Source organism: Malaclemys terrapin, chromosome 1, assembly GCF_027887155.1.
Source record: "Malaclemys terrapin pileata isolate rMalTer1 chromosome 1, rMalTer1.hap1, whole genome shotgun sequence".
Classification (NCBI taxonomy): domain Eukaryota; kingdom Metazoa; phylum Chordata; order Testudines; family Emydidae; genus Malaclemys; species Malaclemys terrapin.
In genome coordinates this window covers 29,331,449-29,354,566 of record NC_071505.1, presented here as the reverse complement: position 1 = coordinate 29,354,566, position 23,118 = coordinate 29,331,449, and the positions used below count along the sequence as shown (strand labels likewise).

The 23,118-nt window shown below is 40.3% G+C and overlaps 1 protein-coding gene across 1 annotated transcript in view; it reads right to left on the bottom strand.

Annotated features, from left to right (window-relative positions):
- Positions 1-23,118, bottom strand: part of SLC2A13 (solute carrier family 2 member 13) — a 324,413-nt gene that overhangs the window by 89,770 nt on the left and 211,525 nt on the right. Inside the window, exons 5-6 of the mRNA XM_054018969.1 lie at positions 14,235-14,398; positions 7,336-7,456 (exon numbers count right to left, since the gene is read on the bottom strand). Of these exons, the coding sequence (XP_053874944.1) occupies positions 7,336-7,456; positions 14,235-14,398 (285 nt within the window). The remainder of the gene's footprint in view (positions 1-7,335; positions 7,457-14,234; positions 14,399-23,118) is intronic.

Below are 23,118 nucleotides of genomic sequence, written 5' to 3'. Positions count from 1 at the left end.
TTCCCTCATTGTTAAAAATGTATACCTTACTTCCAGTCTGAATTTGTCTTGCTTCAACTTCCAACCATTACATTGTTTTATACCTTTAACTGCTAGACTGAAGAGCCCTCTATTAAATTTGTTCCCCAGGAAGGTACTCATAGACTGTGATCATGTCACCCCTTAACTCTCTCTTTGTTAAGGTAAACTGATTCCGCCACAATAAGGCATGATTTCTAATTCTTTAATTATTCTTGAAGCTTTTCTCTGAACTTTCTCCAATTCATCAACCTCCTTCTTGAACTGTAGACACCAGAACTGGACACAGTATTCATTCAGTGCCAAATGCAGAGGTAAAATAATGTCTGTATTTAAAAGTATGGACACAACCACTGTCAGTTTCAAACTGCAGCTAGTACTAAGCACAAAAACATTATTTGGGCAAAAGGTAACTCTGCATTATTTCTTCTGCACCTGGTGATCAAACCGTCAAGGAAAAACAAAAGAGAACAGTAAGGAGGAGAGACAAATGAAGGAAAGAAGAAAAGAGAGACTGAAAAATGGAACAAAATAACAATAATGGCTGTCAAAAGCTGGGTCTGTTTCTCTGAGAAGAGATGGATGGTGTGCTCATGCCACTGGATCTTTGATTTTCTAAGGGTTTGTTAAGATCTGGGAAAGATATTGCAGTGAGCTAACATGTGTTACTGAACCTCGACCTCTTTCCAAATCTGGTTAGTTCATTTTAAACCTTTTTATTTCTGAGCCAATTCATTTTTTGGAGACTGCTAACTTGCTCTCTGATATATAAACCTCTCTCTGAAGCCTTGATGATGTCCATACTGTTTTGAGTGACCTTTTTCTAAACAAACTAAGGAAATACAACCTAGATGGAGCTACTATAAGGTGGGTCCGCATAACTGGTTGGAAAACCATTCCCAGAGAGTAGTTATCAGTGGTTCACAGTCAAGTTGGAAGGGCATATTGAGTGGGATCCCACAGGAATCAGTTATGGGTCTGGTTCTGTTCAATATCTTCATCAATGATTTAGATTAGGGGTCACAAATTCCCGGCCCATGGGCCATCTGCAGCCTGTGAACCTCCCCAATGTGGCCCGTGGGTCTCCAGCAGTTTTGGGGCCGGGTCTCTCCCTTGGCCCCACCTTCCACCTCTGGGCGCTCCCCGCCCCCCAGGTGATATACAATGGCCTGGGGCCCCAGAAGCAGTGAAGCTGAGCAACATCTGCCTGCTCGCTCCACGTGTCTACCGGCCCCTCCCTGTGGTCCCAGGGCAGGGCTGTGCCTCCGTGTGCTGCCCCCGCCCCGAGCACCCCTGCGGACAATGGGAAGCTGTGGGGGCGGTGCCTGGGGCAGCAGCACGCGGAGGCCCCCCGGTCCGCCCCGCCTTGGAGCCCCAGGTAAGCGCTGCAACCCCACCCCCTCCCAGAGCGTGCACCCCCTCCCCACATAACCCCTCCTGCCCCCCAACTCCATCCCAGAGCCTGCACCCCTCCCCACTCCTCCCTCCCAGAGCCTGCAACCCCACCCCCTCCTCCTGCACCCCCACCCCCTGCCCCAGCCCAGAGTCTGCACCCAGCACCCAAACTCCATCCCAGAGCCTGCACCCCAGACCCCTCCCCCACCCAAACTCCCTCCCAGAGCCCAACCTCTTACCCTTTCTGCACCCAAACTCCCTCCCAGAGCCTGCACCCCAACCCCCTTCCCCAGACCGCCTCCCCCACCCAAACTCCCTCCCAGAGCCTTAGGCAGGTGGGGGGACAGATTTTTTGGGGGGGTGGAGTTTTGGGGGGGCAGCTTCTGGCCGGCATGAGTGACATTATTGGCCCGCTGGGAGGATTTGAGTACTGACACTAGCCCTAAGGTAAATTGGGTTTAGGCCCCTGATTTAGATAATGGCATAGAGATACACTTCTAAAGTTTGCAGACGATACCAAGCTGGGAGGGGTTGCAAGTGCTTTAGAGGATAGGATTAAAATTCAAAATGATCTGGACAAACTGGAGAAAAGATCTGAAGTAAATAGGATGAAATTCAATAAGGACAAATGCAAAGTTTGCCATTTAGAAAGGAACAATCATTTGCACACATACAAAACGGGAAATGACTGCCTAGGAAGGAGTACTGCGGAAAGGGACCTGGGGGGGGTCATAGTGGGTCACAAGCTAAATATGAGTCAACAGTGTAACATTGTTGCAAAAAAAGCAAACATCATTCTGGGATGCATTAGCAGGAGTGTTGTAAGTAAGATGAAAAATAATTCTTCCGCTCTACTCCCCACTGATACAGCCTCAACTGGAGTACTGCGTTCAGTTCTGGGTGCCACCTTTCAGGAAAAATGTGGACAAACGTGAAAAAGTCCAGAGGAGAGCAACAAAAATGATTAAAGGTCTAGAAAACATGACCTATGAGGGAAGACTGAAAACACTGAGTTTGTTTAGTCTGGAGAAGAGACTAATGAGGAACATGACAACAGTTTTTAAGTACATAAAAGGTTGTTATAAGGAGGAGGGAGAAAAATTGTTCTCTTTAACCTCTGAGGATAGGACAAGAAGCAATGGTCTTAAATTGCAGTAAGGGAGGTTTAGGTTGGACATTAGGAAAAATTCCTTACTGGAAGGGTGGTTAAGCACTGGAATAAATTGCCTAAGGAGACTGTGGAATCGCCATCATTGGAGATTTTTAAGAGCAAGTTAGATAATCACCTGTCAGGGATGGTCTAGATAATATTTAGTCTTGCTCTGAGTGCAGGGGACTGGACTAGAAGACCTCTCGTCCTTCCAGTCCTATCAGTCTATATTGATTTTGCTACTGAGCAATGCATCATTGTAGGAAGAGAGATGATCTGTAAATGACATTTTCTTTAGACATCTTATTTGAATGAAGCCCGGTTTGTGAGCCAACTTGAATTTGAGGAAGGAGCTTGAGAGGCAACCTACAATTTTTATTTTTTCCAATATGACCCTGGCCCCGCTCCATCTATGAATAGCAAGTCGAATTTAAAGGACAATGCAGCCTGCCAGAGTTTATATGAATGTCATTTCCACCATATCCTTGTAAATAAGGACTAAGGTCAAATTCCACACTGATTTACACTCCAAAGCAGTTCAATCCCTTTGCTCCTTTATTATTTTTGTAGTTACCGATTGTGATATTTTCTGTTCTTAAACCAAATGCAAGTATCAGTGAGTGTGGCACAGCTCTTCTATGGGGTGACACCTGTCCCCAAGCTACCTTAGAGAAAACAGCCACACATGGAAATTACTTTTCAGTCAGGAAAGCAATTGTGGGTTTTTTATTGGTTAAGTCTGTTCTACCTTCAATCTTATCCTAGCAATATCAGTAAAAGATGAGCTGGGGAATACAGCTCTTACCAATCAGCAGACAAATGGGACATGTGCAGTAGTATTTAGGTTTCTTTTATAGACACCACACTCAATCCTACAAAACAGACGTGCAAACATAAAAAAAAAAAATTCATAATCTGTACAGTGCTAGGGAAGTTTTGTTTCCCAGCAGAATATGTGGATAAGACAGTTTGTTCAACTTACTATTTTATAGACTGTATCAGAAACACACCCACACACCAACATGCATCTTACTTCCAACACTTACGGTACATCTACCCTGCAAAACAAAAACAAAACAAAAAAACCCACAATCCCACAGCAATGAGTCTCAGAGCCTGGGCCAACTGACTCAGACTCTTGTTATGAGGCTAAAAATATCAGTATCGACTTTCCACCAGCCTGCGCTCTGACGTCTGGTGAGGGGGATAGGTCTCAGAGCCCAGGCTCCAACATGTGCGGGAATGTCTACGCTGCTATTTTGAGCCTCACAACACCAGCCCCGCGAGCCTGAGTCAGTTGACCTGGGCTCTGAGACTTGCTGCTGCAGGGTTTTTCTGGCAGTGTAGATGTACCCACAGTTGGATGTTTGCCTCATAGGCCAACTCTATGTCAACATTAGGTGGGGTATGGTTAGCTTCAATACCTGCATGCGTGGCCATTAACTGAGGGCATTTTTGAAAGTGCCTCTGAGTTCTCCAGTGTGGCTACAAGGATGTTCCATTAATGGCTGGCACCATTCCTGAAGTCCTGCTATTTTTTGCTTTTGAAACACCTATTAAGAGCCCCTTATTACTTATGAGGTGTCTAATCAATGAGAGATACTGACGCAGCTGTCCTGCAGGGGTCCTCCATCTATTAGCCAAGGCAGTCAGGGAGGTAACTCCATGGTCTGCATGTCCCTAAACCTTTCACTGCCAGAAGCTGGGACTGGACGACAGGGCATGAATCACTTGATAATTGCCCTGTTCTGTTCATTCCCTCTGAAGAACCTAGCACCAGCCATTGTTGGAAGGATACTGGGCTGGAAGGACCATTTGGTCTGACCCAGTATGACCATTCTTATGTTCTTAATTGGGAAATAATAGAGTCCAGTTCCCTCTTCTGCTCTGCATTTCTAATAGGAGCGGAGGCAGTTAAAACTTATTTTAACCAGTGAAGTCCTGTGATAGGACTCTGAATATACAGGAAGCAAAGCTACTCAGTAACAAGGTGCCATTTTAATACAGCCACTTTTCAGAGTAGAACCAAGTGTGAAGTCTATGTATGAAGTCTATTATAGGAATAGACTTCATAGAATAGATAGAAGCTGTTCTCCTGGATTCTGTACTTGTGGATTAAAAGATTTGGAACAGAGACAGATTGGAGCTGAACTCCTCCAGGGACTCCACTGCAGACCAAATTTTTTTTTTAATTGCTTTTTCTTCACTTGAAAACTCACTAAAAACGTTAATTTTTTATTTCTATTGTCTTCGTTGGAGGAGCCAGGAACTCTGAGGTTTCATGGTACTGTGAGTGACAATGGCAGATATCAGATACTTCAGAGAAGGAAGTAAGACTCACCCCCACACCCAAATTCACAGTTATGTATAACATGCTTATGAGGGAAGATTTTCTAATCTCAGGAAGTTAGTGGTATTCTGATGACTTGAGTCAAGAGGATTGATATCCCACATACAATTTTATTCTATATAAGTGTAGACATTCTGGTTATTCGTACAAATGTCTAATCCTGTTTTGAATTCTGCTAAATTATTGGCACTGAGGCCCACAAGTTAAGTATGTGTTGTGTAGAAAACCATTTCCGTTTTTTAGTTTTAACTTTGTTGTCTTTAGTTTAATTGTGTGTCTCCTTGTAATTGTGCTATAAGAATACAAATAGGAGCACATGAGACCTTCTCTCTTATTCCAGTCACTATTTCATATACCTCTAACATGTTCACTATTATCTTTATGCAAAGACAGTTCTAGTCTTTTCAATCTCTCCGCATATGGATGTTTTTCATTACTTCTAATCCTTTTTTTCCATCTTCTCTAGACCTCTTCTATTAATATCCACTTTTTGAAAGATTCTGATGAAAGCATTCCATTGATTCATATAATGGCATCCCTTTCTTAATAGTCTAACATCTTGTTTGCCTTTTTTGCCCACAACTGCACGTTGAGATGTCCACAATAATAGCAGTTACAGTTAATTACAAAATCAACAATGTGTACAAGTAATTCAAATTATTCTTCCAAATGGGAATTATCTGGAATGTGCCTGCATCAAATTTCATCTGGCATTAGGTTGAAAATCACTTTGCTTTGTTAGGTTCTTTTGAAGGACCTCACAGTCTTGAGATGAGACTAACCTAAATAATTTTGCCCCAGATCCCTAAGTGGCCCCCTCAAGGATTGAACTCACAACCCTGGGTTTAGCAGGCCAATGCTCAAACCACTGAGCGCAAATGTTGCACCACTTACCGTTCACCTCTCTTCCAAATGACAAACACAGATCTGACTGCACAGGTTCTAGTACGGATACTTGAGGCATCTCACTGTTAATCTCCTTCCACACCCTGCAAAGTGACCATTTTTTTGGAGACTCTTTTTTTCTATCTCTTAACTAGATCCATGTGAGAAAGAGGATGGGTAACCATCAAAACCAGGCAAAGTAGTATATGTACTCTTTGCTGAGGTAGTGAACACATAAAGGGATGATATTTGCATTCAGGGATCTAACATATGGATGGTATCCAAAGCCCTGAATTCAAGTTGATTATCACCATGTGTTCTACACTTTCTCTCAAAGATGCCCAAACCCTACCTACTCCCCATGATGCTATGAGGTTCCTCTCCCCAGACTCACTTCTAGGGTATGAAGAGCAGCCAAATGTACTTCTTGCCACCTCTTCTGACATCTTTGCCCCTCCCATTCGCAGGGTCCCACTAGGAAGGTCCTCATCACCACAATCCTCCTATATCTCTTAGGAGTTAGTTATCCACTGTTAGTTTATTAGAATTCAAACAGAGGCTGGAGAAAATAATTGATCAGTCTGTGTTCTGCTGCTGAGACAGAATAGCAGATAGCAGGGACAGACAGCTAAATATTAGTGCCCAAATATTCTGCACACTGAATTGCCTGGATATTTACTGTGTTTGAAAAATTATTCAATTAACTCAGTTCTAGAATAAACACAAGACTCATTTGTACTGCAGTCTTAACTTGTCAAGCAAAGATTCTGGATTGGAACAAGAATTGTTTCAGCCTTTATAGCATTTGAGCTCAGTCACATTTAACTAGTCTTTTCTCAATGGGACACTGACATTTTCCAGCCTGCCAGCCAAATGAATGCTGAAGAGCTCATATACAAGACTGCAGTCGCCAAAGGGATAAAGACTAGCTATAGATTGTTATCCTGTGCATATCAATAGGTAAGTCAAGTCAGAAGATGCTTAGTCTTTACTAAATTCTGGTATGCAGAAAGACACAATTTTTGCTATCTTACCAGTTTCGATATTTTATTTACTAGGGGAGAAAAAAGTGAACAAAAACTCAAAATACAGAAAATTCTAGAATATTTTTTAGAAAAACGTTCTAAATAAATGACTCATCTTTTGAAACAAAGACTGGACGCGAGCTATCTATGAAAGTGCAAATTCAATTTACCATCGATAAAGGTTAACATGATCGTGTCTGCTTTGAATTAATCATTAATGGGTCTGTAATTATCACTATTTGAAAAGACAGAACTCTTTTTTTAAAAAACAGTAAAATAAAGGGCAAGGGGCACAAATGTTCTCTGGGAGAGCTCACAATTGTGGTGCAGTGTAACGTCTATGAACAGACTGTAACAGCAAGCGCATTCCCTGCTTACATTAAAAAAAATTATTCAGAGCCTTGCACTCACTGAATATTAAAATTATGTGTTTTAATAGGGTTGCAACACTTGAGAAACTGGGGAAAATCTTGCAGAAGACATTTAAAAAACAAATGATCATGAAATCTCACCTGTAATTTGTGCAAGTAGAATTTTGACCTGAAGGATCTGTTGGGTTAAGAGTGACTCGAGGTGAGACCTGAGCTGACAGCAAAAATCCCAAAGCTAGGATAATGAGTGCTACAGTAGTACCTAAAATACAAAAATAAAAAAAGATTTTACTTCAAAATACGCAAAATAATTCTTTGCTGCATAGACCTAGGTCTGGAAAAAAGAAGACACTCAATTTATATGAGCTTAGCACAGTATTTCCCCACTATGCTAATCTGTTGTATAAGGATCTTGAGAAAAAAATAATTTTTGGGGGTTGGGATTGGTGTTCAATTCAACAGCTTCTGATTTATTATCCAGATACTAAATTACTCAGATGTTTGGTTTTTTTAAACACAGAGTTGAAGACTGTATGAATTAACTCGTATTCCCTTAAGTAACAGAAATAATGTTCAAAAAGCAGAGTTAAACAGTGGCTTGTAAATCACAATATGTCCCTAGCTCCCAGACATCCAGACCTACCTGGAAGAAGGACAATAGCAACACACTTTTGCAGCACAATATTCCTAGTTATATAGAAACAAGAAAATAAATTTGATTTTTTTCACAGAGCTCAGTTTGTAGAAATGCTACCAAAAATATAAACCCACTGTTATGAATCAACCTCTTTCTACCAATCCACTCGAGCCCCCTGAATTTTCTGTGAATCTATTGTCACAATGTGTAACACCAAAAAGGGGAGGACATAGGCAAAAAAGATACATGCAATGTATTAAAAATAGTTCATTCCTGGCACAAAACTTTAGACCATATAAACTGATAACATCTTGCTCAGCCTTCACCTTTGTCCTAATAATTAACATAGGTTATTTTGCTACTGGGGAAGAATACCATACTGTGTACTATATCTTGTGTTATCTACTTCTAGCAAGTTCAATCACTGTATATCCAGATATCATATTTTATATTATGTTTGTGTTTAGATACATATTTTTCTACATACTACATATATGAAGTTGATAATCGTGATAAGTTACAAAGAAATATGATAAACTTCAGTCATTTGATGAATGAAGATATCATGCACTTTTGACCAGCACTCCTGCCCTTTTCCCAATAATCCATCTCTCTAAGACTAATTCTAAAAGCCTAAGCAACTTTAAATAGACTTTTAATATCAATCCACCAGAAAAAAATGATTTTCCTCCTCCAGATTTCACCTGTTCAAGGCTCAGGATGCACAAAAATCAACCCTACACCAGTTAAAGCTTTTCTCCAAATAAAAATAGTGTGACTTCAAAGCCTGATATCTTGCAGCCCTGCAGAGCTTGATGCTATTGGAAAGGGGAGATCATGATTTTCAACTTCCCAGTAGAACTCGGCACTCATTTTTAGTCCTGGAAAGGCCACAGATATTAGAACTTAAAAATGTGACATCTTTAGGTACAGAAAAGCAATTAAAGGTAATTTTGGAGGGTTTTATGGCTCCCTCTGAATCCTGTATAGTTCTACTAATGGTGACAAAGGGACTTTGGTGTCAGGATGGAGGGATACAAAAATTAGTGTCTATATTAAAAAATACCTCCCCAAGCCACTCCTACAGCTTTTTTCCCCCCCCCCTAAAATAGGTGGCACACAGAGAAATACATGATGGTTTTATTGAAAGCTAATTTGGAACTGTCTGTAAAACTCACGTATGGCTTCACCAGTCATGAGGAATGCGACTATTCCAAATTCATGCCGATAAAATCTTTATACTATACCACACCCTCATATATTCCTTTATTGAACTATGCATACATTTCACACACAGAAAATATCTGTATATGTCTATATGTGTAATGCAGTATGCTGTACTACACATTTATCTAACACCTTCACCCAAGGATCCGACAAAGTACTTATAATGTGAAGCTAGCTTTGACCTTATTTATGCTGAGACAATAAGTCCTTCTGTAACATATGGGGATAGATTCACAAACCACTTCACTACCATACAAGTGGAATGCAGCAGAAGTTTAGACGTGCACAACAACACTATGTGACAGTTCAGGACAAGTGAAAAGTACTTTACCCAGTTTAGTCGGCATGGGGAACAAAGGTATTGTGGGCAGAATGTAATTGTATCTAAGAAGAAGAGCACAACTAACACTTTCAAAAACTCACACACACTTGTGTGTGCCTGGCTTATGCATTAAAAACTTAGTCAGATATTCTTTAAAGAACTACCCATAATATGGTTCTTATGGTTTTTAAGAAAAACATAGGTTTTCTTGAGAAAACCAATTTACAAAATATGAAAAATACTACTACCACTACTTCTCCTAATGTCCTGTGTAGCAAAGAGTGTTTGTTTGATGTATTGTATTAATAATTATATTATTCTAGTATTATAATACCATGCACCAGCATTTGCCAGCAACGTTGCCAACATGAACGTGTGTGCATTAATTGGGTGTTTTTTTGAGCACACACAGGCAGTTTACTTATGCTGATAGATCTCTTTCTGATGCCAAAAGCTTAAGCCAAATCAGGAAGCCTAAATCTCTGGGGAAATTATCATCATCAAAATAAAAATGTGGATTTTCAATGTATTCTATATTTGGCTTTGTGATGCTACTATGACTATTTACATCAACGGCGACAGTCCTCTGGGCGTGCTGGATTTCATCCTGGATTTAATGTACTTTCCAAATGCTATAAGCCAGAACATCAAATATTGTGAGACATGTTTCACATGGGGAACTATCATCAAATTTATATTCATTTTAAATATGCTTTGTTCATCTTTTGAGAGGTTGACCTAATAAGGAAACATCTTCCTTCATCCCTTAACCCCTTGTCCAAAGGAGGAGGAAAATATTCAGATTTGGCATATAGGCATTATATAGTATTTCATTCTGTGGAAAGTTTTCCTTTGGCTAACAACACAAACCAATCATTAATTGAGGCTAAAAAACTGTAAGTATTCTGAAGATATTTAATGTCCTCTCTATTACATAAAGCTAAAATGTTGTCATATGTACAAATACAGTGTGTCTTCAGACTGCCAAAGCCTGAGAAAAAAACTAAAACAGACATTACACCCTTCAAAATCTCTCCACATTTTACATGTAATGAACAGCCTTTGAAGATACAGAACAAAGGAAAGAAAGACAACTGGCATCAAGATATAGCAGAAGTTGGAAACTAAGTGGAGTCAGCAGCCAACCATGTTAAAATTCTGTCTGTCTTCTCCCCTTTTTTGGCAGAAAGAAGCCTATGATAACTTTCGTAACTTTTCAGCGATCTATCAGCATGGTAGGATTTTTTTAAAATGTTGCCAGCTCTTTGAAACTAGTCAAGATGCCAAGCTTCAAATGGTAAACACTCCTTTACAGAACATTGGCAGAGAATGGAAAAAGTCCATAGCTAGTCCAATAAATGTCAAGGCATTACCGCAAGACAGTACTTAATGTGCGTATTGTTACACCTATGTAATGTTTAGAAATAATACTTATGACTTATACAGTGCTTTTCATAACTTCATACATTTGTGCGCAGTTTTCAAATTTTTCTTGCGCTTAGCTTTCATATATCCAAGCAGCCAGTGAGTACTGTCCTCATTTTACATATTGAGAGGTGACAGCAGAGAGGTTACCCACAGATGCAGCACCAGTTGTAACCAGGTTTAGAGTTCAAGATTTTCCAATTCCCTTGAAAGGCAGTTCAAAGTAGCAGAGTGAAAAATGCACACTTACAAACATAACAAAACCAACTATTTGAAACATTGCCCACCAGAGGATCTAAAGAGCAACATAGGACCTAATGTTTATTTATTAAGCATCTCTCCTGCTAAAATGCTCTGTATGCTGCACAGACAATTAAAATACAATAATAACAGATATGCAAGAATGAAATCATCATAGAATATCTGACTTACAAACAAACCACTGCCTCCCCCGACCAAATCCTAAAAGCCAAGCACCACACGAAAAGCTCTAAATAGTATTTCGAGATGGTATGTGATCTCAGTCTCAGCTCGAGGGGAGTCAGTATTGCATTTTTCCTTTTTCTAAAGGCCACAGTATAAAGATGACTAAAAGAAACACAACACTAATTAAAATGACTGAAAGAAGGCAACCCAGTACAGAGAAGGGACCTAGAAAAGGACATCTTTACATACTAATTCTGTTCTGCATCTAAGTACCATAAAACCAAACACTCCTTACAGTATTCTTCCTGGTTTTACTACAGTGGCCATCTGCTCTTTTACTAAACTGCTTTGTGAGAGATGTTTGCATGAACATTTTCAAATCATTGATCTTTGAATATACTAGTCAGAGGGCCTGGTCACAAAGGGCCCAAAAATTCTAAAGGCAGTGACTAAAGCCTGATGGTCAGGACCCAAAAGGATCAGTTTGTAATTCTGGCACTGAGACACTGAAAAATACACTATGCCTAACAGAGAGTACAAGATTAGTATTGCGTTATTGCAAGAAATAGGCTTAAAGTATTTTGGGAGTAATAATAAAGTAATACAATTCTGCTTTGTTCTGCTTTTGTTCATGCCCCATTATAACATTTGATAGACCACACAGAAAAAGAATGACTATCAACTGAGTAAATAGCATGAGATGACAGAGCTAGACAAATTCACACAACCTTATATATTGCTGTAAGAGTGAAATACAGTAAACAGTTTGGGGACTAAATGAGTGGCCTTTTCTGAATTCAGTCACAAGCAATGAAGTGCATATTATTTTGATGTGTGCTTTAATCTGCTAGGAAATCTAAACAAAGGTCAACAGCATGAAAGCTATAGGCAACTCAATCCAAAGAATAAAGGTGGATTTGATAAATCAGTTTCACATCTAGGGAGCATGATCAGCTGTATAAGCCATGTGTCGAGAGATATGGAAAAATAAAAGATGCAGGTTGCAGAGACGTGAGTGAGTCATTCAACATTAACTAGTGATTGCAACAGAGGGTTGCTAACATGGAGACCATTCCCCATGCATTTACAATTTTAAACTTAAACTTATCTGCTTGAGCTAAAGTTGAAGAAGTACTTTCTCAGCGTTGCTGTATTCAATTATGCTCATACAGGTTTTTACACAATACTAAAGATCACAAGAATGCAAGAAATGTACCCTGCTATCCCATACCATTTTGTCTCCTGCAATGTCATTAAATTGCCTGCTGTGGGGAGCAGCTAAGTTACTATATACTATTGATGCAAATAACGTCATGTAACTGTCTGGCTCTGACCTCAGTTGGTAGATGTTTAACGGTGATTGCTCTCTTTTATCCAAATTATCTTTGTCAAGTTTCAACCCTTCTGCTGTTGAATCAAGTATAAGAAGATTCAAGTTGTCAAAATCTGCACTTAAAAGGCATTATTTTAAATGTGGGTACCTATTGTAATTTGAACATACCAAATTTGCTCAAAATTTCATGTTTTAATGTACAAATTGGTTAACTGTGCATACCAACACGCTCAGTTACCACACACAAATGCATGTTTTGTAGGCAACATGAATGAGGACAAATTTTGCAGATCACAGAATCATAGACTTTAAGGTCAGAAGGGACCATTATGATCAACTAGTCTGACCTCCTGCACAATGCAGGCCACAGAATCTCACCCACCCACTCCTCTATCAAACCTATGTCTGAGCCATTGAAGTCCTCAAATCATGGTTTGAAGACTTCAAGGTGCAGAGAATCTTCCAGCAAGTGACCCGTGCCCCATGCTCCAGAGGAAGGCGAAAACCCCCCAGATGCAGCTTAGGTGCTATTAGTTGAGAATTTTGTCCAAATATATTGGTGTTCCACTCTGGAAAATAAGTTTTTAAATGAACTAGTAAGTTATTTTACTCTTCAGATGTTTAGATCCCCGATACAGAGACCACCACTGTCAAATGTCATGTTTCTGGGCCAACAATGGAGGTAGGAGAACTTCTCAACTACACAGTTATACAATTTTTTTTAAATGGGCAAAACAAAGTATGTTTCCCTAATCTCGTTCTCTGAAATGGCAGAACTCTTTTAGTTGAAACTTTCCAAAACAAAACCAGATCACTCAACCTGAGGCAGAAACTTGGCATGGAAAATTTCCAGCCAGTCAGGTAAAGATATAAGCAAATGAAAACAAGGTCTTATAATGAGAACTGCTGGGCTACATTAACTATAGACAGTGCTACTAGCTCTGCCTATATCACCTTCCTAGAAGTGACTGTTTTGATTGAGTTTAAGTGTGATGTTAATGCCATTATACAAGAATGCTTAGCTAATGGCTAAAATTCATAAGGCATTCAAAATTTTACACTTTAGTTTCTCATGTTACTGTGTTGGATTAGCCACTTCATGTTAAACAATTAACTATAATGCTTTTACTATTTCATATTTGGAGGGGCAATGAACAGAACAGCATTCTTCTCTTTTTAAAAGAACACAGCAACAATATGTCTTTTTGCTTTCCGTAATAATTTCTGACAAAACGTTACAAATTCACTTTAGTTGCTAAAAATTACATATGCCATATTATATATTTTAAAACTAACCAGCTGTGAAGTTAGACACATTTGATTGCTCCTAAATTAAAGTCTTAAAGGGGTATACCTATTATTGTCAACTGTGCCCTGAAGCAGAAATTGCAGCTGAACAAATATACTCCTTATGATAAATTTAAAAATTGCTTTCGTTCTTAGTGCCTCGCTGCACATTGTTTTCATTCTTAAAGGGCCCTGTGTACTTCAGTTTAATGTACTTAAACACACACACACGCACATTTTATCTGTGTGTGTGGGCAAAATAGTCAGTCGTTTATTTTACTTTTCTTTAGAAGATCGTGTTGATCAAAGTAGAATTCAGAGCCTTATTTTCATTTTGTTCACCTTCATTAGAATCTAACAGTATTCCCCAAGTAATCTCTCACCTGTTAGGCTACCAAGCGTAAGTTTCCGGCGGCCCACTTTTTCAACAAGCCAGACTCCCACTAGTGTGAAAAGGAAGTTTGTAAATGCTGTCACTGCAGCCAGCCAGATTGCAAGACTGTCATCTTGAACCCCCGACATCTGCAAAATGGTTGCACTGTAGTACCTGTAAAATGAACAAGAGTCAAATGTAAGTACCACCACTGATTTGACCTTTGCTTAGATCACAGATTAAGTCATACAGTTTAAGGCCAGAAGGGACCATTAGATCATCTAGTCTGACCTCCCGTATGACAGGCCACAGAATTTCACCCAGTTACCCCTCTACTGAGCCCAGTAGCTTGTGTTTGGCTAATGCATAGCTTCCAGAAAGGCATCCAAGTCTTGATTTGAAGTCTTCCAGGAGATGGAGAATCCACTACTTCCTTTGGTAGTTTGTTCGAATGGTTAATCACCCTCAGTGTTAAAAAGTTAAACATGTTTTAGCTAAAGTGAAGTGGAGAATGGTCTTTATCCTCAAGGAGAGAACACACTGCTGAGAGATTTCATAACCTTTCGAAGTGCTTTAAATAGAGCCACACAAATACATTCAGTGCCATTTCATGGCAAGAAGTTTTTCAGCAGCAAAAAACACAAAACAAAAACTCCAGCTGCTTGCTCACTGACAAGGAAAACAATGGATCACAATTCACAAGGGGGAAGAAAAGAACATCAATCATTACATTAACTTGTAGGGTCACTGGTCCTTGACCCTTGTGATAAACAACATTTTTGTGCATTGGAAAAGGGAGGATAGTTGTGTTGGCATCGAAAGAGGAAAAGTCAATGAAAAACTCAGGAGAAATACATCACAGCTCTATTTAACCAAAACTCCCCATTATCCAAACTTCACTTAAGCTTTGCCCTGTTTATCTCATTTATTTTAAATGTCTCAAACACTTCGGGTAAAATTGTTATTGAAAATTGACGAACAAAAGCTAATAATTGATTTTGGAGTATGTGTTTAAATTGTATTTGCCAGTTGTAATTCCAGTTCTAATTTTGTTATGGGAGAGCACTGAGTGTTTGGAATTTAGCTCTTTTTCAATATTTAAATATTTGAAGGATGAGAGATGACCAAGAGCAAAGAAGAAGGGATGATGTGAAGGGACACACTCTTGTTCTGGTGGAGAGGAAACTAACGAGCTCTTCTGGACCTGTTCAGCATTAACGAGGCGCACCTGAAAGGCTTGCTCTGCCTAGAGGTGGGGGGAGCTTAAAAAGGGAAAACCTGCCACAGGAAGGGGTGATGAACAGGAGGAGGGCTGCTACATCACAAAGATGGATCAGCCAAGAGGGAAACAGTTGCAGGCCTCACTGCCCCAAAACTGCACAGACCAGCTGCAAAGCAGGACACCAAACAGGAGGGGAATAGATACAGACTCACTGATGGACCAAGCCCAGAGAGCTGAACCGAGAGACTATCTGAGAGACAGGCCACCTTTCCCTGTCTTTGCTTTCACTTGCATTCTCTTCTCTCATAAGTGAGAGAGAAAGGAAAGGACCTTTCTTTTGCCTGTTTGTTTTGCTTAGAGCAGTGGTTCTCAACCAGAGGTCCGGGGCCCACTGGGGGGGCACGTGCAGGTTTCAGGGGGTCTGCCAAGCAGGGCTGGCATTAGACCTGCTGGGGCCTAGGGCAGAAAGGCGAAGCCCCCAACACCTGGGGCTAAAGCCTGGGGCTCCAAGTCCCGCAACCTGGGGCTGAAGCCAAAGCCTGAGCAACTAGGACAGATTACAAAGGATGAATATAGGCAAACAACACAGGAATGCAGGGGCAAGATTAGAAAGGCAAAAGCACAAAATGAGCTCAAACTAGCTACGGGAATAAAAGGAAACAAGAAGACTTTTTATCAATACATTAGAAGCAAGAGGAAGACCAAAGACAGGGTAGGCCCACTGCTTAGTGAAGAGGGAGAAACAGTAACAGGAAACTTGGAAATGGCAGAGATGCTTAATGACTTCTTTGTTTCGGTCTTCACCGAGAAGTCTGAAGGAATGCCTAACATAGTGAATACTAATGGGAAGGGGGTAGGTTTAGCAGATAAAATAAAAAAAGAACAAGTTAAAAATCACTTAGAAAAGTTAGATGCCTGCAAGTCACCCGGGCCTGATGAAATGCATCCTAGAATACTCAAGGAGCTAATAGAAGAGGTATCTGAGCCTCTAGCTATTATCTTTGGAAAGTCATGGGAGACGGGAGAGATTCCAGAAGACTGGAAAAGGGCAAATATAGTGCCCATCTATAAAAAGGGAAAAAAAAACAACCCAGGAAACTACAGACCAGTTAGTTTAACTTCTGTGCCAGGGAAGATAATGGAGCAAGTAATTAAGGAAATCATCTGCAAACACTTGGAAGGTGGTAAGGTGATAGGGAACAGCCAGCATGGATTTGTGAAGAACAAATCATGTCAAACCAATCTGATAGCTTTCTTTGATAGGATAACAAGCCTTGTGGATAAGGGTGAAGCGGTGGATGTGGTATACCTAGACTTTAGTAAGGCATTTGATACGGTCTCGCATGATATTCTCATCGATAAACTAGGCAAATACAATTTAGATGGGGCTACTATAAGGTGGGTGCATAACTGGCTGGATAACCGTACTCAGAGAGTTGTTATTAATGGTTCCCAATCCTGCTGAAAAGGCGTAACGAGTGGGGTACCGCAGGGGTCTGTTTTGGGACCGGCTCTGTTCAATATCTTCATCAACGACTTAGATATTGGCATAGAAAGTACGCTTATTAAGTTTGCGGATGATACCAAACTGGGAGGGATTGCAACTACTTTGGAGGACAGGGTCATAATTCAAAATGATCTGGACAAATTGGAGAAACGGTCTGAGTTAAACAGGATGAAGTTTAACAAAGACAAATGCAAAGTGCTCCACTTAGGAAGGAAAAATCAATTTCACACATACAGAATGGGAAAAGACTGTCTAGGAAGGAGTATGGCAGAAAGGGATCTAGGGGTTATAGTGGACCACAAGCTAAATATGAGTCAACAGTGTGATGCTGTTGCTAAAAAAGCAAACATGATTCTGGGATGTATTAACAGGTGTGTTGTGAGCAAGACACGAGAAGTCATTCTTCCGCTCTACTCTGCTCTGGTTAGGCCTCAGCTGGAGTATTGTGTCCAGTTCTGGGCGCCACATTTTAAAAAAGATGTGGAGAAATTGGAAAGGGTCCAAAGAAGAGCAACAAGAATGATTAAAGGTCTTGAGAACATGACCTATGAAGGAAGGCTGAAAGAATTGGGTTTGTTTAGTTTGGAAAAGAGAAGACTGAGGGGGACATGATAGCAGTTTTCAGGTATCTAAAAGGGTGTCATAAGGAGGAGGGAGAGAACTTGTTCACCTTAGCCTCTAAGGATAGAACCAGAAACAATGGGTTTAAACTGCAGCAAGGGAGGTGTAGGTTGGACATTAGGAAAAAGTTCCTAACGGTCAGGGTGGTTAAACACTGGAACAAATTGCCTAGGGAGGTTGTGGAATCTCCGTCTCTGGAGATATTTAAGAGTAGGTTAGATAAATGTCTATCAGGGATGGTCTAGACAGTATTTGGTCCTGCCATGCGGGTGGGCCATGGAGTTTTTATAGCATGTTGTTTTTTTTGGGGGGGGGGGAGGGACACGCCTTGGAAAGAAAAAGAAAAAGGTTGAGAACCCCTGGCTCAGAGAACTCCACCTATGCTACCAACTAGGGGCAAGGACTTTAGAAACAAGTGGTGTCTGGAGGAGGTTCGGGAGCCTCTACCCCCCCACAGATGAAATGAAGAAATAAAAAATGTGAGGTTTCACTATTGTAAAAGAGCAAGAATGGCAATCCTAATGAATGCAGACACAGCAACGGGAGAAGCAGGACAGATGTCTTTTGAGAGCAGCAGTAATGGCTCCTCTTTCTTTGGACTCCAGAAGTTCAGCATCAGGAATAAACTCTGATACTACTACTGTTGACAGCTGACATTAGCAATGTTGACACTAACCATTCATTTAGTAAGTATAATTTAGGATAGGACTTGGGATTAGGATTCATCTGTCATCATTAATCATATAGCATTTACTAACAGCACATTAATTGAGGTCACAGCCATACTATTAGCCTGCCACCAATTTTCTGCTTGTTTTATCTTGCTTGGTTCATGTATTTGGTTTGCTTCTGAAGTATCTGTTTTGTTGTGTGAAGGCTCAGAAGCTGGTATTGCACACTAGCTCAAGTGCCAACTAACACTTTTATTTATTTATTTATTTACAGTGATGGGCCTAGGTTCCTGATCCCTGTTCTCTATCTTATTTTAATACTTGTTTGTATTTAAAAAAGCAATTTTCTTTAAAAAAAAAAAAAGTTCCTGTAGAATCTTGAGAGATACCACAGGAAGCTGGTATAATTTCTATTTCTTTATCAGAAAAAAAATCAACATTTGCCCAGGAAACATAACAATTAGGGTTGTCAATTACAATGGACACAATTAAAAATAAGGAAGCCGTGCACATTTTTGCCCAAGTTTAATCAAATGCATGTCCTGTATGCTTGTTTTTAAAGTTTTGGTGAGCTGTTAAATATTTCAACAAAATATGCAGTTTATTTTGCACAGGCTCTTCCATCTTCATTTTCCTTTGTTAACCTGCACTGACTGAAGAATTGATTATTCAGTCATTCAAAAACTCCTTCAAATACATAACCGCTCTTCAAGTTTTGACACAGCAATCGCCAAACAAAATGTCAAAGCTCACCTTTGTAGTTTGCATTAAATGCCACCTCATTACTTTAATGCCCCAGCCTTCCAGCCTCTGAAATGGTTCTGTTATTTTATGTTTCGGACAGCAAAGAGTTCTTATTTCCAGCAAACAACCTATGGCTAAGCATTCAGTGCAAATGTACCTTGCAGTAGTATAGAGTTTCTTTATAAATGAAATTATAGCATGTTCACATGAAATTAAGATATGAAACATTTAGGCCCTTTGAGTCCCTACAGTGGCTGCCCTTCCCCATCACCTCAACACAAGCATCTGGCTCCTCATCTTTATAGCCCTTCACTTAGCCCAAGGGTGGCCAACCTGAACCTGAGAAGGAGCCAGAATTTACCAATGTACATTGCCAAAGAGCCATAGTAATACGTTAGCAGCCCCCCACATCAGCTCCCCACCCCGCTCCCAGCGCCTCCCACCCACCGGCAGCCCCGCCGATCAGCGCCTCCCCCTCCTTCCCAGCACCTCCCGATCAGCTGTTTCGTGGCGTGCAGGAGGCTTGGAGCGCGGGGGAGGGAGTGAGGGCATGGTAGACTCTGGGGAGGGGGTCAGGAAGGGGTGGAGTGTAGGCAGGGCCTGTGGCAGAGCCAGGGGTTGAGCAGTGAGCTTCCCCCTGGCACATTGGAAAGTTGGCATCTGTAGTTCCAGCCCCCGTGTCAGTGCTATACAAGGAGCTGCATATTAACATCTGAAGAGCCACATGTGGCTCCGGAGCCACAGGTTGGCCACCCCTGACTTAGCCTCTCTTTACTTACCCACTCTTGTAACTTACTGCATTGCTCTTACTGCTGCCTGTTCATCCAGTGGTGCTTTGCCTCCCTTGTTCATTTGTCAAGTCTCCTACAACCATCTTCATGTTTTCTTCGACACAAAGGAAATGGACCCCAGAGGTGAAATCCTGGCCTGCTGAAGTCTGTGGGAATGTCTACACTACCCACCGGATCGGCGGGCAGCAATCAATGCGGGAGAGGCAGCAGTTGACTCACCGCAGTGAAGACACCTCGGTAAGTCGATCTAAGTACGTCAACTTCAGCTACATTATTCACGTAGCTGAAGTTGCATAACTTAGATTGATCCTCCCCCACCCCACTGTAGATCAGGCCTAAGATAAAACTCACATTGACTTCAATGGGACCAGAATTTCAGCCCATGCAGTAGTACATAAAAGCCTCTACTCTTTTCTCCTTAAGATTAAATTCTACTATGATGTCTACAGGAAATTGCGAGCTGTTAACAATTAGGTACAGACTTCTGATACTTATTTTCTGTTTCGTTTATTATTTAAAAAGAAAAATAATCAACTTGAAACCATGTTGGTGTGCACATACATGGCCTATACAAACACATTCTCATGACTTTATCCACTCTCCACGTTCCTTCCAGCTGCTTGTTGCACCCCCGTGTTTCATCTGTCTTCACTAGTTTTTAAGCACTTATCTGAACCACCAAAGTTTCAGAGGTTGCGTACAGAGTTTGGATTAAAGGTTTCTATTTCATCTCATTTCTGTGGTGAGCAAACCAAGGCAGTTTGTGTTTTGTATAGGACTTTGATTAATCGCAGATAACTTATGCATTTAACTAAAAAAAAATTAATCGCGATTTAAAAAATTAATCACGATTAATCCCCCTGTTAAACAACAGAATACCAACTGAAATTTATTAAATATTTTTGGATGTCTTTCTACATTTTCAAATATATCTATTTAAATTACAACACAGAATACAAACTGTACAGTGCTCACTTTATATTATTTTTTATTACAAATACTTGCACTGTAAAAATGACAAACAAAAGAAATAGTATTTTTCAATTCACCTCATACAAGTACTGCAGTGCAATCTCTTTATCATGAAAGTGCAACTTACAAATGTAGTTTTCTTGGTTACATAACTGCACTCAAAAACAAAACAATCTAAAACTTTAGAGTCTACAAGTCCACTTAGTGCTACTTGTTGTTCAGCCAATCGCTGAGAGAAACCAGTTTGTTTAAATTTATAGGAGATAATGCTGTCCACTTCTTAATAACAATGTCACCTGAAAGTGAGAACAGGTGTTCACATGGCACTGTTGTAGCTAGCGTCGCAAGATATTTACGTGCCAGAGGCGCTAAAGATTCATATGCCTCTTCATGCTTCGGCTATTGTTCCAGAGAAATATGCTTCCATGCTGATGACGCTCGTTAAAAAAATAATGCATTAATTAAATTTGTCACTGAACTTCTTGGGGGAGAATTGTATGTCTCCTGCTCTGTTTTACGCATATTCTGCCATAGATTTCATGGTATAGCAGTCTCAGATGATGACCCAGCACATGTTCGTTTTAAGAACACTTTCACTGCAAATCTGACAATATGCAAAGAAGATACCGATGTGAAATTTCTAAAGAAAGCTACAGCACTCGACCCAAGATTTAAGAATCTGAAGTGTCTTCCAAAATCTGAAAGGGATGAGGTGTGGGGCATGCTTTCAGAAGTCTTAAATGAGCAACACTCTGATGTGGAAACTACAGAACCCAAAGCACCAAAAAAGAAAATCAGCCTTCTGCTGGTGGCCTCTGACTCAGATGGTGAAAATGAACATGTGTCAGTCTGCACTGCTTTGGATCGTTATCGAGCAGAACTCGTCATCAGCATGGACACGTCCTCTGGAATGGTGGCTGAAGCATCAAGGGATGTGAATCTTTAGCACATCTGGTATATAAATATCTTGCAAAGCCGGCTACAACAGGTGACATTGTAAACAAGAAGCAGGACTGATTTTTGAAGATGTGCCTCCTGAACTTGAAGAAAGCTGGCCTTTAATACATCACAATCTACAAAGTCAAATGGCACATTGCTAATTCTATAAACACAAGCAGTTTTATATACACGTAATTTTAAAGCAATCCTCATATAATCAAGTACTTGATATGCACACACAAATATATATCGAGAGAGAGTTCAGCTTCTAATAAAACAATACATTTAATCTCTTTCCTCTACAGAGTTGACATTGTTCAAAGTGACAACCTGCTGTAAGGAAAGGAAAATCCTCATTTACAACCAGGTCCCCAGACAATTTGTAATGCATTAGACTTTCTTGCTTAGTCCATTTAACCAGTAGACAAAAAACCCTAATGTTTCAGGTTCTGTATCTTTCAATAAAAAAATGATGACAGCTGCCAGATTCTCAGCTTCCCAATTCTGCTTGCCTGTATCCTTTATGATGCACCACTCCAATCTATCCTGCAGAACAAGGTCATTCTTACAAATTCTGTGTATAATGATGTTAGCCATTTTGGGGAGAAGATATAATTTGCAGGATTGGTAAAAAAATAATGTATAGCTGTTCTTAAACCAGAAGCACCTTCCTCAACATTTTAAAATGATCTTTGGTACAGTTTGGATTAAAAAAAAAAAACTCAATAACCGCATACTACTCAAGTAAACTACCCACTCAACTGCAATAAAACAGCCCCATGCCTCGACAAGTGGGTTGAGGGGGAACTCCATTTTTTTTTAAGGGTTGCCCCACTAACTGAGTTGACTCAGCCTGAGGCATTGTGATATTGCGAACAGAGCACTGGAAAACAAATAAATGAATTATTAAATACTGAAGCAAAATCCACAGTCGGGAAGATATATCAACAGATTCATGCATTCTGCCTCTGCTACTCCCTGTGTGAGCATCAATGGGGTCCACTTGCTGTGTTTTATTAGTTTCTACACAAGTATAACTGAACTAATAGTAAAATATCTAAAAAAAAATGAGGCTTAAATTCTTATTACCTAATAAAAAATTACTATCAAGACAGGTCTCTAATATTCAAGAAGATATATTAAGGTATTTTCTCATCTTTTCCTAGGCCCCCAAATTGATTTTCTTAAAAAACAAAACCCACAAACTCATTCCCAAATCCTATTTACAATAGGTCTGACAACTTCCAGAAGAGGGCCTCCATGGGGATGGGACTACCCACCCACACCAGGTCTGCACTGAGATTCGTCCCACCCAAAGAACTGATTTATTTCCAAAAAGCATCCAGGCTAATAGAAAGCCCCACTGACGGACTGTCCAAATATTCCTACATCCTGGCAGCACCCCGGGGGCACAATCTCAACAAGAA